The following is a 12,104-nucleotide window of genomic DNA, read 5'->3' as shown; positions in this document are numbered from 1 at the left end:
CTAGATTGCCTTGGAGAAGCTACAATTGTAAGATACCTGCCAAGGAGAGCTGCTAAGAGGGAGTGGACTCAGCCCGAGAGAGGTGTGCTGCAGTCAACAAAGCTGAAAGGACTTAGGGATCCAAAGGGCACATGGAAATACACAGTCCGAGTTTACCCAGCTGATTTTTGGTCCTGCTTTGGTTGAGAAGTCCCTTATTTGGCTCTTAGCTTCCTTTTGGAATAGTAACATATACTCTGTGCTATTGTATGTTATAAGTATGGGATGTGCATTTTGATTTATACAGGGGGTTACAGTTAAGAGATTGCCATGAGTCTCAGAATATTTGAACTTTGGACATTTTGTTTTATTTTTCGAGACAGGGTTTCTCTGGAGCTTTGGAGCCTCTCCGGGAACTTGCTCTGTAGACTAGGCTGGCCTCAAACTCACAGAGATCTGCTGGGATTAAAGGTGTGCACCAACACTGCCTGGCAAACTTTGGACTGTTTAAACACTGTTGAGACTCTGATAGATTGTGGGAACGTTTGAAGTTGGACTGAATGCAGTTTTGCATTATGTGGCTAGAAAGCTATGAGGGCCAGGGAATTGAATGTCTTCATAGGCTCGTAGATTTGAATGCTTAGTCATCAGGGAGTGGAGCTCTTTGATAGGAACAGATGTGTTAGGAGGTATGACCTTAGTAGAGGAAGTGTGTAACTGGCAGTGGGCTATGAGGTTTCAAAAGTTCAAAACAGGCCCCTTCTCTCTTCCTGCTGCCTGCAGAACAGGATGAAGCGACTTCTCCAGCACCACTCCCGCCTGCGGCCATGCTGCCTGCTATTCTGACACTGGAAACAAGCCCCCAATCCTATAAGAGCTGGCCATGGTGTCTCTTCACAGCAATAAAACACTAAGACACTCTTCACATTTTTCACTAAACAACTAGGCCCCATTGTGTAAAAATAACTTACCATTTTCCCATTTTCTTTTTCTTTATCAGAATCCTTCATTTCTCTATACATGATTCTAAACATGAAGATATTATTTAATTAATTCATAAACCAAATATATACTTATTTCCAATAAAGATCTAATCTGAAAATATAAGTTAATGAGGTCATTTATTAGATATACATTTCATTAAACACTGAACTTGAACTTAAGGAGTTGTCAGCAAATATTCTAGCACTGAAGTCTATTTCCAACCTTACTCTTTCCAATGACTCTTACAGTATATCCCAAGTTGACCTCAAAACTGGTTCTGCTGATGGTGTTCTGCCTCCCAAATGCTGGGATTATAGCCACATGACACTTGAATGGCTCAAAAAGAATTTTTTAGACAAAACATTCCAAAGAAAGCACATATCAACCAGGTGTGGTGGTACATGTCCAGTAAATAAGTAAAGTATGAGTAAGAAAGAGGGGGCAGGAGGATCATAAGTTCAAAGTCATCCTTTATTACATAGCAAGTTTGAGGACAACCTTTGCTATATGAGATGCCATCTTTAAAAAACAAAACAAAGGACAGGTGGGGACTACACAGAAAAAGCTTGTCTCTGATGTGTTCCCCTCTGTGTGCCTTGAATACCACTGTGGAATAAAGAAACTGCCTTGGCCTGTTGATAGGGCAGAACTTAGGTAGGCAGGGAAAACTAAACTCAATGCTGGGAAAAAGAAGGCAGAGTCAGAGAGAAGCCTTGTAGCCCTGCTGAAGATGGACGCCAGGACGCCAGAATGTCATATAAGGTAAAGCCACAGACATGTGGCGATACACAGATTACTAGAAATGGGTTAAATTAAGATATAAGTGTTAGCCAATAAGAAGCTAAAACTATTGGGTCAAGCAGTGTTTTAAATAATATAGTTTCTGTGTGGTTATTTTACATCTGAGCTGCTGGGCAGCCAGGAAACAAGCGGCCTCCTAACATGTCTCAAAACAAACAAACAAAAACTCCAAAAAGACCACAAATACATACATCAATTCTACAGTTTTCAATGTAATTTAAATTACTCGTATGTACGCACACTGGATGCACACACGCCACAGAACACACGTGGAAACCAGAGGACTGAGTCAGTTCTCAGCTAGAGCTCTGGCTGCCAGGCAGACGAGCCATCTCAACAGCCCCAAGCCTGCAGAGCTTTTAACAATATGAATGCTCTATGCACTAAGTGTTTTGACTTCTTTTAGAGTTACATAAATAAAATGAGGCAAAAAAGTAATAGATAGAAAGGCTAGGAATAACAATGATGAGAAATGCTTATCCTCTTTTTTGTTATTTTTTCAAGACAGGGTTTCTCTGTGTAACAGCCCTGGCTCTCCTGGAACTCCTCTGTAGGGCAGGCTGACCTCAAACTCAGAGATCCGCCTGGCTCTGCCTCCTCAGTACTGAAATAAAGGCGTGTGTCAACAAACGCCACCCAGTAAGAAATGCTTATTTTCCAAGACAGTGAAATCAATTTTGAGTATCTGAAGTGATAAAATCACTTTCTATCTCAAAAATACTTTCTATCTCAAAAATACCTACCTTACTTTTATCAAATACTGTCTAGGATTATGAACTACTGAAAGATCATAAACCAAATTAACAAAAGTGAAATTAAGCCGGGCGGTGGTGGCGCACACCTTTAATCCCAGCACTCGGGAGGCAGAGGCAGGCGGATCTCTGTGAGTTCGAGACCAGCCTGGTCTACAAGAGCTAGTTCCAGGACAGGAACCAAAGCCATGGAGAAACCCTGTCTTGAAAAACCAAAAAAAAAAAAAAAAAAAAAAAGTGAAATTAAGTGTTAATAATTGTTTTTTTTTTTTTTTTGATTTTTTGAGACAGGGTTTCTCCATAGCATTTGGTTCCTCTCCTGGAACTAGCTCTTGTAGACCAGGCTGGCCTCAAACTCAGAGATCCACCTGCCTCTGCCTCCCGAGTGCTGGGATTAAAGGCGTGCGCCACCAACGCTCGGCTCTAATAATTTATTGTTTATTATAAAATACTACTTACTTACTGGGTAATACTAAACACTTGCTATGCCCTAGAAACGATTCACATGTGTTGTTAACCCATCAATTCCTCACAATTATGCTTCTTTTGTTTGTTTGCTTATCTTTTGAGACAGGGTTTTTCTGTAGCTTTGGAGCCTGTCCTGGAACTCTTTTATTTATTTATTTGTTTGTTTGTTTGTTTATTTATTTATTTATTAATTATGTATACAATATTCTTTCTGCGTGTATGCCTGAAGGCCAGAAGAGGGCACCAGACCTCATTACAGATGGTTGTGAGCCACCACATGGTTGCTGGGAATTGAACTCAGGACCTTTGGAAGAGCAGGCAATGCTCTTAACCACTGAGCCATCTCTCCAGCCCCTGGAACTAGGTCTTATAGACCAGGCTGGCCTCGAACTCACAGAGATCCACTTGCCTCTGCCTCCTGAGTGCTGGGATTAAAAGCGTGCGCCACCACCGCCCAGCTATGCTTCATTTCATAGATTTTAAAACTGAGAAACAAAACCGGTCCAATTTTGGGGGTTTAACTTGGGTACAAATTTGACCACAAGCACACTAAACCAGTTGGGTCATTGACAATTATTTGTGGAGTAAATAGAGCAGTTTAACTTACTCCACAGAAGGGACAAGTAAGGTACATTTACTATTTCTATCACATGCAATTGTAAAAATTCAGATAACACTGCTCTCAGCCCTGAGTCTATCTCCAAAGGTCCTTCTAGCTCTAAAGCCTGGCCATCCTACAGCCTTATTGGTCCCTGCAAAGCAATAAAACAAGAAACAAATCTTGTCTGTTCCTGGAATGCACAATACAGAAACTCCACACTTTGTTGCTCATAGACAGTAACAAAGACTGCTGAAATATCAAAATCTCTTACGTGTAAGTGGGCTCCCAAATACGTCTAAGTTTATCTGACTTCACATTGCCATTACAAGACAGCTGAAGCAATTTCTGTACATAATAAAAGATGGTTGATCTGAAATTGGTAAGTGGCAATTCAACTTCCCGAGTTGTTCCAAGCCCAGTTACTTTCATTGTGAGAGCCAATCGAGGGGATGGAGTGCATTCAACTTCTTCCAAGAGCTCCGAGTGCGGTGTTCCTAAAGATATGAAAGATGGGAAAACAGTCTCACACAGGGCACTGCACTAGGAGACCAGGCCACACATTCACTTAACAGCATCTACTTAGGACTCGCTGGCTTCAAGATTTACTTGACTTACTATTTCTGGTTTTTGAGAAAAGGTCTTATTATGAGGTTCAGGGTGGCCTAGAATGTGCCATACAGTCCAGCAAGTTCCAAGCTGGCCTTTGAACCCATGGCAATCCACTTTCCCGAGCCTCTCAGACCCGGGACAACATGATCCCTGACTGTCCTACTTGAAAAAGTAAAATATTGCTGGGCAGCAGTGGTGCGACCCCACCCTGCCTAACAGCCTGGCTGTCCTGGAACTAGCTCTGTAGGCCAGGCTGGCCTTGAAGTCAGAGATGGGAGCACTACACCGACTTTATTCCACTGTACTTTAATTGAAACATGGCCCTGTCACTGAACACAGAAAGATGAACGTCCTTCCGCTCACTAGTATACACAAAGCAGGATGCAGAGCTCATATTCTGGTGTGTGGCCAAAGTAGTACATCAGGATAGGAACGGTACCGACAGAGCTGCCTGTGCTGCTTAAGTAACTGCTCTTCTACAAAGGGAGTACGGAGCATCTTATTCGAGTTGTATCTATCTTTAAGACATTAAATTAAAAAAAAATATGTGAATCATAAGGAACAGTCTCTTTATATCAATAAAACCATAGTTAGCAACAAACCTTTTTTAAGGACCATGTATTAGAATACCTGGTATTTACTGGGACACAATCAGGTACCATGATATGAAAGTCTTAACATCATCTTTTTTTTTTTAACTTCCTTGCCAAACAAGAAGCATCATTTTCTCCATGAAAGAGATGTGGAGATGCAATATTACTACAAAATGAGTGCTCTTACAACACAAATATATTTTCTCACTCTTCTTGAGATTTGAAGTTTTAAACCAAAATTGTTGCCTTTATTCCTTCTGGAGGCTCCACCGCAGTCAGCTTGCTGTTTTCCACTTCTAGAGGCTGTGCATGCCCACATTCCTTAGCTCACAGCCCTCATCACTGACCTTTGCTTCCCTGGCACCACATCTCCTGTGGTTCTCATCCTTCTGCCTCATTCTTACAAGGATGATATTGGGCCCATCTAAAGGTGTTTAACTCAATTTACCTACAAAGTCTCTCTCCATGTTGGGGCAACGAGGTTTTAAGTTCCAGAAATTGAGATCTAGGTATTGTGAGTAGGAGGGGGCACATGAGGTACCTATCATACCCTAAAAAGATGAAGTCGTTTTGTTTTTTTTTAGTTTTTGTTTTGTTGTGGAGACAGAGTTTGATAATGCAGCCTAGGTGAATTCCACCTGTTTCTGACCCTAAATTTCAGGATTAAAGGCATGTGCCGCCATACCTAGCCCTATGAAAAAAGTGTTAGCGGATGAAGTTGTCACCCAGGCAAACTGACTCTAGAAATCTTGAATGAAGAAGCAGATAGCTTTTCAAAGTTAACAGAATTTAAAACCCCACCTTTAAATAACACCTTGTTTAAAAGACTTTACAAACACAAACAATGCTTTGTTAGAGATAAACCTTCATGGCAGAGCACATGAGTCCAGGTCCTAGGTTCAGTCCCTAAACACACACACACACACACACACACACCCAGAACAACTCTTCCTCGAGAAGTCCATATCCACTCTCTGAAATGTATCTTTCTTTCTAAACAATTTTCTTAGCCCCCATGCTAAAATAAAAAAAAAAAAATCTATCTTAAAGTATGTATTCTACTCCCTCCCCTTCTTTTCTCATTTGACGGTTTTTTGTTGTTCTTGTTTTGAGATGCAGTCTCTTCTAGTCCAGGCTGAAGCTGGCCTTGAAGTTCTGATCCTCTGGCCCTCAATCCTCAGCCTTCCATGTGCTGGTACCGCAGGTATGTTCCAATACACCCATCTTAAAATACCTTTATAAAACCCAACTCTGCTTGAGAGAGAGAGAGAAGTTGTGATTGGCTTCTCTAAAATATCTGGTTTTGATTTATAGGCAGTTGTGAGCTGCCTGGTGTGGAAGCTGGGACTCGAACCTGGATCCTCTGCAAGAACAGTGGCTGCTTGCTTTAAGGCTGAACCACCTGGGAGTCCCACCACCTTTCTGCATGGGTGCTGTGAATCCAAACAAGTCTTCAGACATGCAAAGTAAGTGTTCTGCCAACTAAGCCACCTCCCCAGCCCTAAGACAGCTTTTTTTTAAACTTATTTTTTTTAAATATTTATTTATATATGGGACAGGGAGGTGCCACAATCCCACATGTTGTGGAAATCATCTGCCAGTTTATTAGCTTTCTTCTTCTACCATGTGGATTCCAGGGTTTGAAACCAGTTTGTCAGGTTTAGCAGCAAGCTCCATTACTCATTGAACCCTATCACTGGTCCCAACATCTATACAATTTAGAGTTTAAAAAAAAAGAATTTTTAATATTAACTTGCAAATATAAGCAGCACTTTACCTCACTGGTTACCAATTAATATTAGACCACACACTGAAATACACTGCACCTGGGGGAGGAATCTCCAGGTCAGTTGTCTGCTGGACGTTCGTACGACCTGGTCTAGGATCAAAAGCAGGAACCAAGGCAGAAAACTGCCGCTTTAGCACGTAGTCGTCATCCCAGGTCCTGCGGCGTCCTCCCTTGGTTTCATACTCCTCTTCCTCCTATGGCAGGAAAATTCCACATACAGTGACAATCTTATCCCTGAACTGACTTATGTCTACCAAATAAGGCAACCACAAGGTAAGTCATCCTTTAATTTTAAATAAAATTTAGTTACTTATGTGAAATTTTTATGCCTGTGTAGAGCGCAGAGGACAGCTTGAGGGAACTAGTTCTCTCCTTCCAACACGTGAGTCTCAGAAACCAAACTCGGGTTGTCAGGCTTGGTGGCTAGAGCCTCTGAGCCATCTTGCTGGTGATCTTTAGTTCTCTATGGGGACTGTACTTCCTTTACTTGAACTGAAGTAATCTAATACAAATGTGTAAAGACACATATTTATTTATCAAATGTATACTGACCAGTGGTTACAAAAATCTGTACCTGTGCTAATATGACAAAGAACTATATTCAATCTCTATTTCCGGAGTTTAAGACCAGGCTGGTCTACAGAACGCCTGTCAGAACAGGCTACAAAGCTGCACAGAGAAACCCGGTCTTGAGCCGGGTGGTGGTGGCGCACGCCTTTAATCCCAACACTTGGGAGGCAGAGGCAGGCGGATCTCTGTGAGTTCAAGACCAGCCTGGTCTACAAGAGCTAGTTCCAGGACAGGCTCCAAAACCAGAGAGAAACCCTGTCTCGAAAAACCAAAAAAAAAAAAAAAAAAAAGAAAAGAAACTCTGTCTTGAAAAACAAACAAAAAGATTTTACCTAATCTGAAAGATTCTATCTGATACTGAACTAAAATCTATTTACAATTCCCCTCTGTTGTTTTGTTCTTTTTTTTATGATTTATTTATATTTTATGTGCATTGGTATAAAGGTGTCAGATCCCCTGGAACTGGATTTACAGACAGTTGTGAGCTGCCATGTGGGTGCTGGGCATTGAACCCGGGTCCTCTGGGAGATCAGTCAGTGCTCTTAACCGCTGAGCCATTTCTCCAGCCCCTGTTTTGTTCTTTTTAAAAGAAACAATTTTTTCCTTTCTACATTACTGTCTTTAAAATAAATTTACAGTAGATCTCATTCTTCTCCGTATTTATTTTAGCTCCAAATAGTTTGTGACAGTTAGTATTAAGGGTATGATTTTAAAAGAATGAACTTCTTTTCTTTCTGTAATTTAACACAGTTTCCTAAAGACAAAAAACAAATACAATCTCTATTTCCTATCTTTGATTTACAATTTGGTGGCATAACACTAACAATCAAGAAAAACCTGGGCAAAAGTCATAGGCAACCTTTTGTAGTACTTTTCTAATTTCCTATGAGTCTATTATTTTAAAATAAGTATTTTCTTAATGTAAATTTCATCTCATAGTAGATGGATCACACAAAATGGATGAGTCACTGGGAGGCATTTTGAATTCCTACAAGGCAAACAGATGAAAGTCTTAACTGTTAAATCAAATGGCACACATGCATACATACGCCTCTCAAAGTTTGAACACTTGATAAATTGATACTACATGGCTATGGTGTTAGGCTTGCATCCTGAACCTGAACTACTATGTATGACTTCAGAGTGGCTTCCGCTGAAAACTGTGATGAGCATTTAGAGAGTCAGTTGGAGGAAGCAAGGTAACTCATGCGGTGTAGTGAGAACTATGCCCACCTCACAGTGACCACTGTCCACTAAGGTCACCACCTCAAGGGGCTGATGAGATGACTCAAACAGCTAAGGGCACTTGCCACCAAATCTCATGACCTGAATTCAACTCTTGGGACCCACGAAGTGCAAACAAAAAATGTTTACCTCCTCTGATCTACACTGGAGGAAGGGGTGTTCTATAAAGAGTAGAAAAGTAGGGATAAGGACTAGAGGGTGCTTTTCCTTTTTTTTTTTTTTTAAATTTTGTGTGTGTGTGTGTGTGTGTGTGTGTGTGTGTGTGTGAGAGAGAGAGAGAGAGAGAGAGAGAAAGAGAGAGAGAGAGAGAGAGAGAGAGAGAGAGAGAGAGAGAGAGAGAGAGAGGGTTTCTCTGTCCTGGAACTCAGGCTGTAGACCAGGCTAGCCTTGAACTCACAGAGATATACCTGCCTCTGCCTCCTGAGTACTGGGATTAAAGGCGTGCACCATCACCTGGCTGAGATGTCTTAATGAAAAAACAAAGCATTCCTTCAACTACTACACACCTCTGCTGTTTTACTCAGAGCCCAAGATGAAGCAGTTTCACATAAGAAACTCACGGCTGCTCTACACCAGAGCAAATCCCGGATTCTCTGCTGGAACCTACACACCAGGGCAGTTGGTTTCAGGTGAAAGCAGCCCCTCCTCCTCTGGCATATGATGTATCCCGTGAATGTAAAAACACACGATGGGGCAGTAAACGTGGATGTACCTGCTCCCCGATAGGTCGGCTGCCTGCTCCAGAAGGAACCTGTGGCAGCTGTGAGGTGACAGCGTGGTGTGTCACATCTGAGCGGGAGCCAGCTCGACGCTGCAGGGATGGACGTCTCAGAATCTAAAGTTCAAAATCACCAAGAGACACATGTTTAATGATTTGATCAACATTCTTCATCCAGTCCAGCCCAAGAATAGCGTTACTTAAAAATCTTTCTCTTCTCTGGCCGATGAGGTGTTTGGGGCTTGCTTTTGTTGTGCACTGTGTACTGGTCTTCCAGTTTAAGGCACTTACGTGTGTTCCTGTTTCCATAATCCTCGGGGTTGAACCCAGAGCCTTACGTCTACAGAGTGCACTCCACCACACTCACACCTCCAACCTTTCTAGTACCACTTTATTTTGAGACTAAGTTTTGTTATATAGCCCAGTCTGGACCAGAACTTTCTAGGAATCCCAGGCTGCCCTCAATCTTCCTGTTTCAGCCCAAGCGACGGGACAACATGTCACCTGCCCTTATTTTCCATTCGCTGTGGAATATACAGTGAGAATACTCGGGTACCCTGGTATACATGGAGAGGTTAGAGGACAACCTGGAGGAATCCAGTCTCTCCTTTCCTTTCACTGTGAGTCCCAGGGATTACTGAACTCAAGTCACCAGGCTTGGTGGCAAGCATCTTTCCCACAGTCTTGTGGGCTCCAGGCATATGCCATTTAAATGATACATTTTAAAAAGTGTTTTTTAAAAGTTCCTCACTCCTGCCGGGTGGTGGTGGCACAAGCCTTTAATCCCAGCACTCAGAAGACAGAGGCAGGCGATATCTGTGAGTTCGAGGCTAGCTTGGTCTACAGAGCAAGTTCTAGGAGAGGCTCCAAAGCTTCAGAGAAACCTTGTCTTAAAATAAATAAGTTCTTCATTCCACTAACATTTTTTGTCATTTAATATTTTATCCCATCTATTTTATTTCTGGGACAACCTTTTATGCAGCCAAACTAATCTCAACTCCCCAAGTGCTGAGAACGACTCTGGATTTCTGATCTTCCTATCTCCACTCCCCAAATGCTGGGTCAACAACCACCATGTCTGGCCTCTAACACCTATATTAGTGAAGGGAATGGGCGATTCTCTCTACCATAACCTCCTCGTATTCTTGGTCCTCCTGATTGTCATCTTCATTCTCATCATCTTCCTCATCAGGCTCGGGCAAATCCTCATCATCATCTAGCTCAGCTAAGAGAGTACTGGCACGACAGCTATCAAGAAAATCTAGGAAGGAAAAAAGCCAACAACCTTATTGTCAATACAATTAATAAACAACAGCAAGGTGTCTTTGCACCTGGGGTTGTACAAACTGAAGATAAAATTCAAAAGGCTCAAGCATAAATGCCAGTTAATGATGCCACCTACATATCAACACATATAAGATAAGAATTAACAACGGAGACTAATCACAAGCATGGCAGAGAAAATGGATGACCACGAAGTGTATTTCAGTCTATAACAATCTACGAAAGGACACCCATGTGAATGATATTTAAAACAAGACAAAAATACATACAACCCCACCTTCATTCTCTGAGTGTTACTGGAAATACAATATGTGAAGAGTGCACTGGCGTCATGGATTCCACTCGTGAATATCTACTGAGCATACACTATGGGTGAAGAACTGTTATATCACATATATATCATTATAAACATAGCTAGAATGTCCAGAAGACAGAATTTAATAAATAAATGAACTAGTCAGGTGGTGGTGACACACACCTTAATGCACTTGGGAGCAGAGGTAGGAGGATCTCTGAGTGTTTGAGGCCAGCCTGGTCTACAGATCGAGGACCAGGACAGCAAGGGGTGTTTACACAGAGAAAGCCTGGGAGGAGGCAGAAATCTTTAATAAATAAATAAATTAAAAAAAAAAAACAAAACCAAAAATAACTAAATAAACGTACTAATATCTATAAATATAAGCTTTTATAAAAGGGCCTTATGAAGACAAACAGAATTTAAGACAATCAAAAAGAAAGAAGCTGGGCTGGAGAGATGGTTCAGAGGTTAAGAGCACTGACTGTTCTTCCAGAGGTCCTGAGTTCAATTCCCAGCAACCACATGGTGGCTTACAGCCATCTATAATGAGACCTGGCGCCCCCTTCTGGCTTTCAGGCACACGTGGAAGGAATGCTATACACATAATATAATTAAAAAAAAAAGAATGAAGCTTAGAGCTGGCACGTTACTTAATGACAATGACGACTTAAGAATAGTATCTATTTGTTACAGAGTAAGCATATCCCCTTCATCGTCTTCTTTCTTAGGGATATCTCTCCAGTGCAGACTGGGTCATGTTGAAGTGATGTTGTATAGTATAGCTGTAATACAAGCAATCAGTAGGTGGAAGCAGGGGAATCATGACTTCAGAGTCAGCCAGAACTACAGTAAGCTTCTTTCAAAAACAAAACAAGGACCAGCAAGAAGGTTCAGTGTGTCAAAAATGCTTGACAGACAAGCCTGACAACCTGAGTCCAATCCCTAAAATCTGCAGCAGAGGGGAAAAGTTGATGCTTGGAAGTTGTCCTCTGACCTCCACATACATGTATCACATGCACACACAAAGAATAATGAACAATTTTTAAAAGTATGTATCAAATTTATATCATCCAACATAAAGACACTAACAAGCTGTTCTTAAGACAACTAAAAACAAACAGCAGGATAATAATGAGGCTAAACAAGAGAAGTGTTTACTAGCTGTATAAAAGGAATACAAACTCTTTTCTTCTCTCTCTCTCTGTCTCTCTCTCTCTCTCTTTCAAGACAGGGTTTCTCTGTGTAACAGCCTGGCTGTCCTGGAACTAGCTGTTGTAGACTAGGCTGGTCTTGAACTCAGAGATCCACCTGCCTCTGCCTCTCAAGTACTGGAACTGAAGGGGTGTGTACCACCACTGCCCGGAAAAATAAATCTGTCATGTGCCTAACATTTCTAGCACCTTGGTCTGCATC

The 12,104-nt window shown here is 41.6% G+C and overlaps 1 protein-coding gene across 11 annotated transcripts in view; it reads right to left on the bottom strand.

Moving 5' to 3' along the window:
• Window positions 1-12,104, bottom strand: part of Hectd1 (HECT domain E3 ubiquitin protein ligase 1) — an 88,514-nt gene that overhangs the window by 12,293 nt on the left and 64,117 nt on the right. For 7 of the 11 annotated variants that reach the window (XM_075947480.1, XM_075947486.1, XM_075947483.1 and 4 more), the window contains 5 exons: window positions 10,237-10,370; window positions 9,104-9,226; window positions 6,614-6,770; window positions 3,857-4,079; window positions 951-1,005 (listed from right to left, as the gene is read on the bottom strand). In XM_075947480.1, coding sequence (XP_075803595.1) covers window positions 951-1,005; window positions 3,857-4,079; window positions 6,614-6,770; window positions 9,104-9,226; window positions 10,237-10,370 — 692 coding nt within the window. The remainder of the gene's footprint in view (window positions 1-950; window positions 1,006-3,856; window positions 4,080-6,613; window positions 6,771-9,103; window positions 9,227-10,236; window positions 10,371-12,104) is intronic. The other 4 variants (XM_075947482.1, XM_075947487.1, XM_075947485.1 and 1 more) reach the window with 1 other exon arrangement.

This window comes from Microtus pennsylvanicus, chromosome 14, assembly GCF_037038515.1.
Source record: "Microtus pennsylvanicus isolate mMicPen1 chromosome 14, mMicPen1.hap1, whole genome shotgun sequence".
Lineage (NCBI taxonomy): Eukaryota > Metazoa > Chordata > Mammalia > Rodentia > Cricetidae > Microtus > Microtus pennsylvanicus.
Note: the sequence above shows the minus strand (reverse complement) of the source record. Positions and strands in the feature narration are given on the sequence as shown.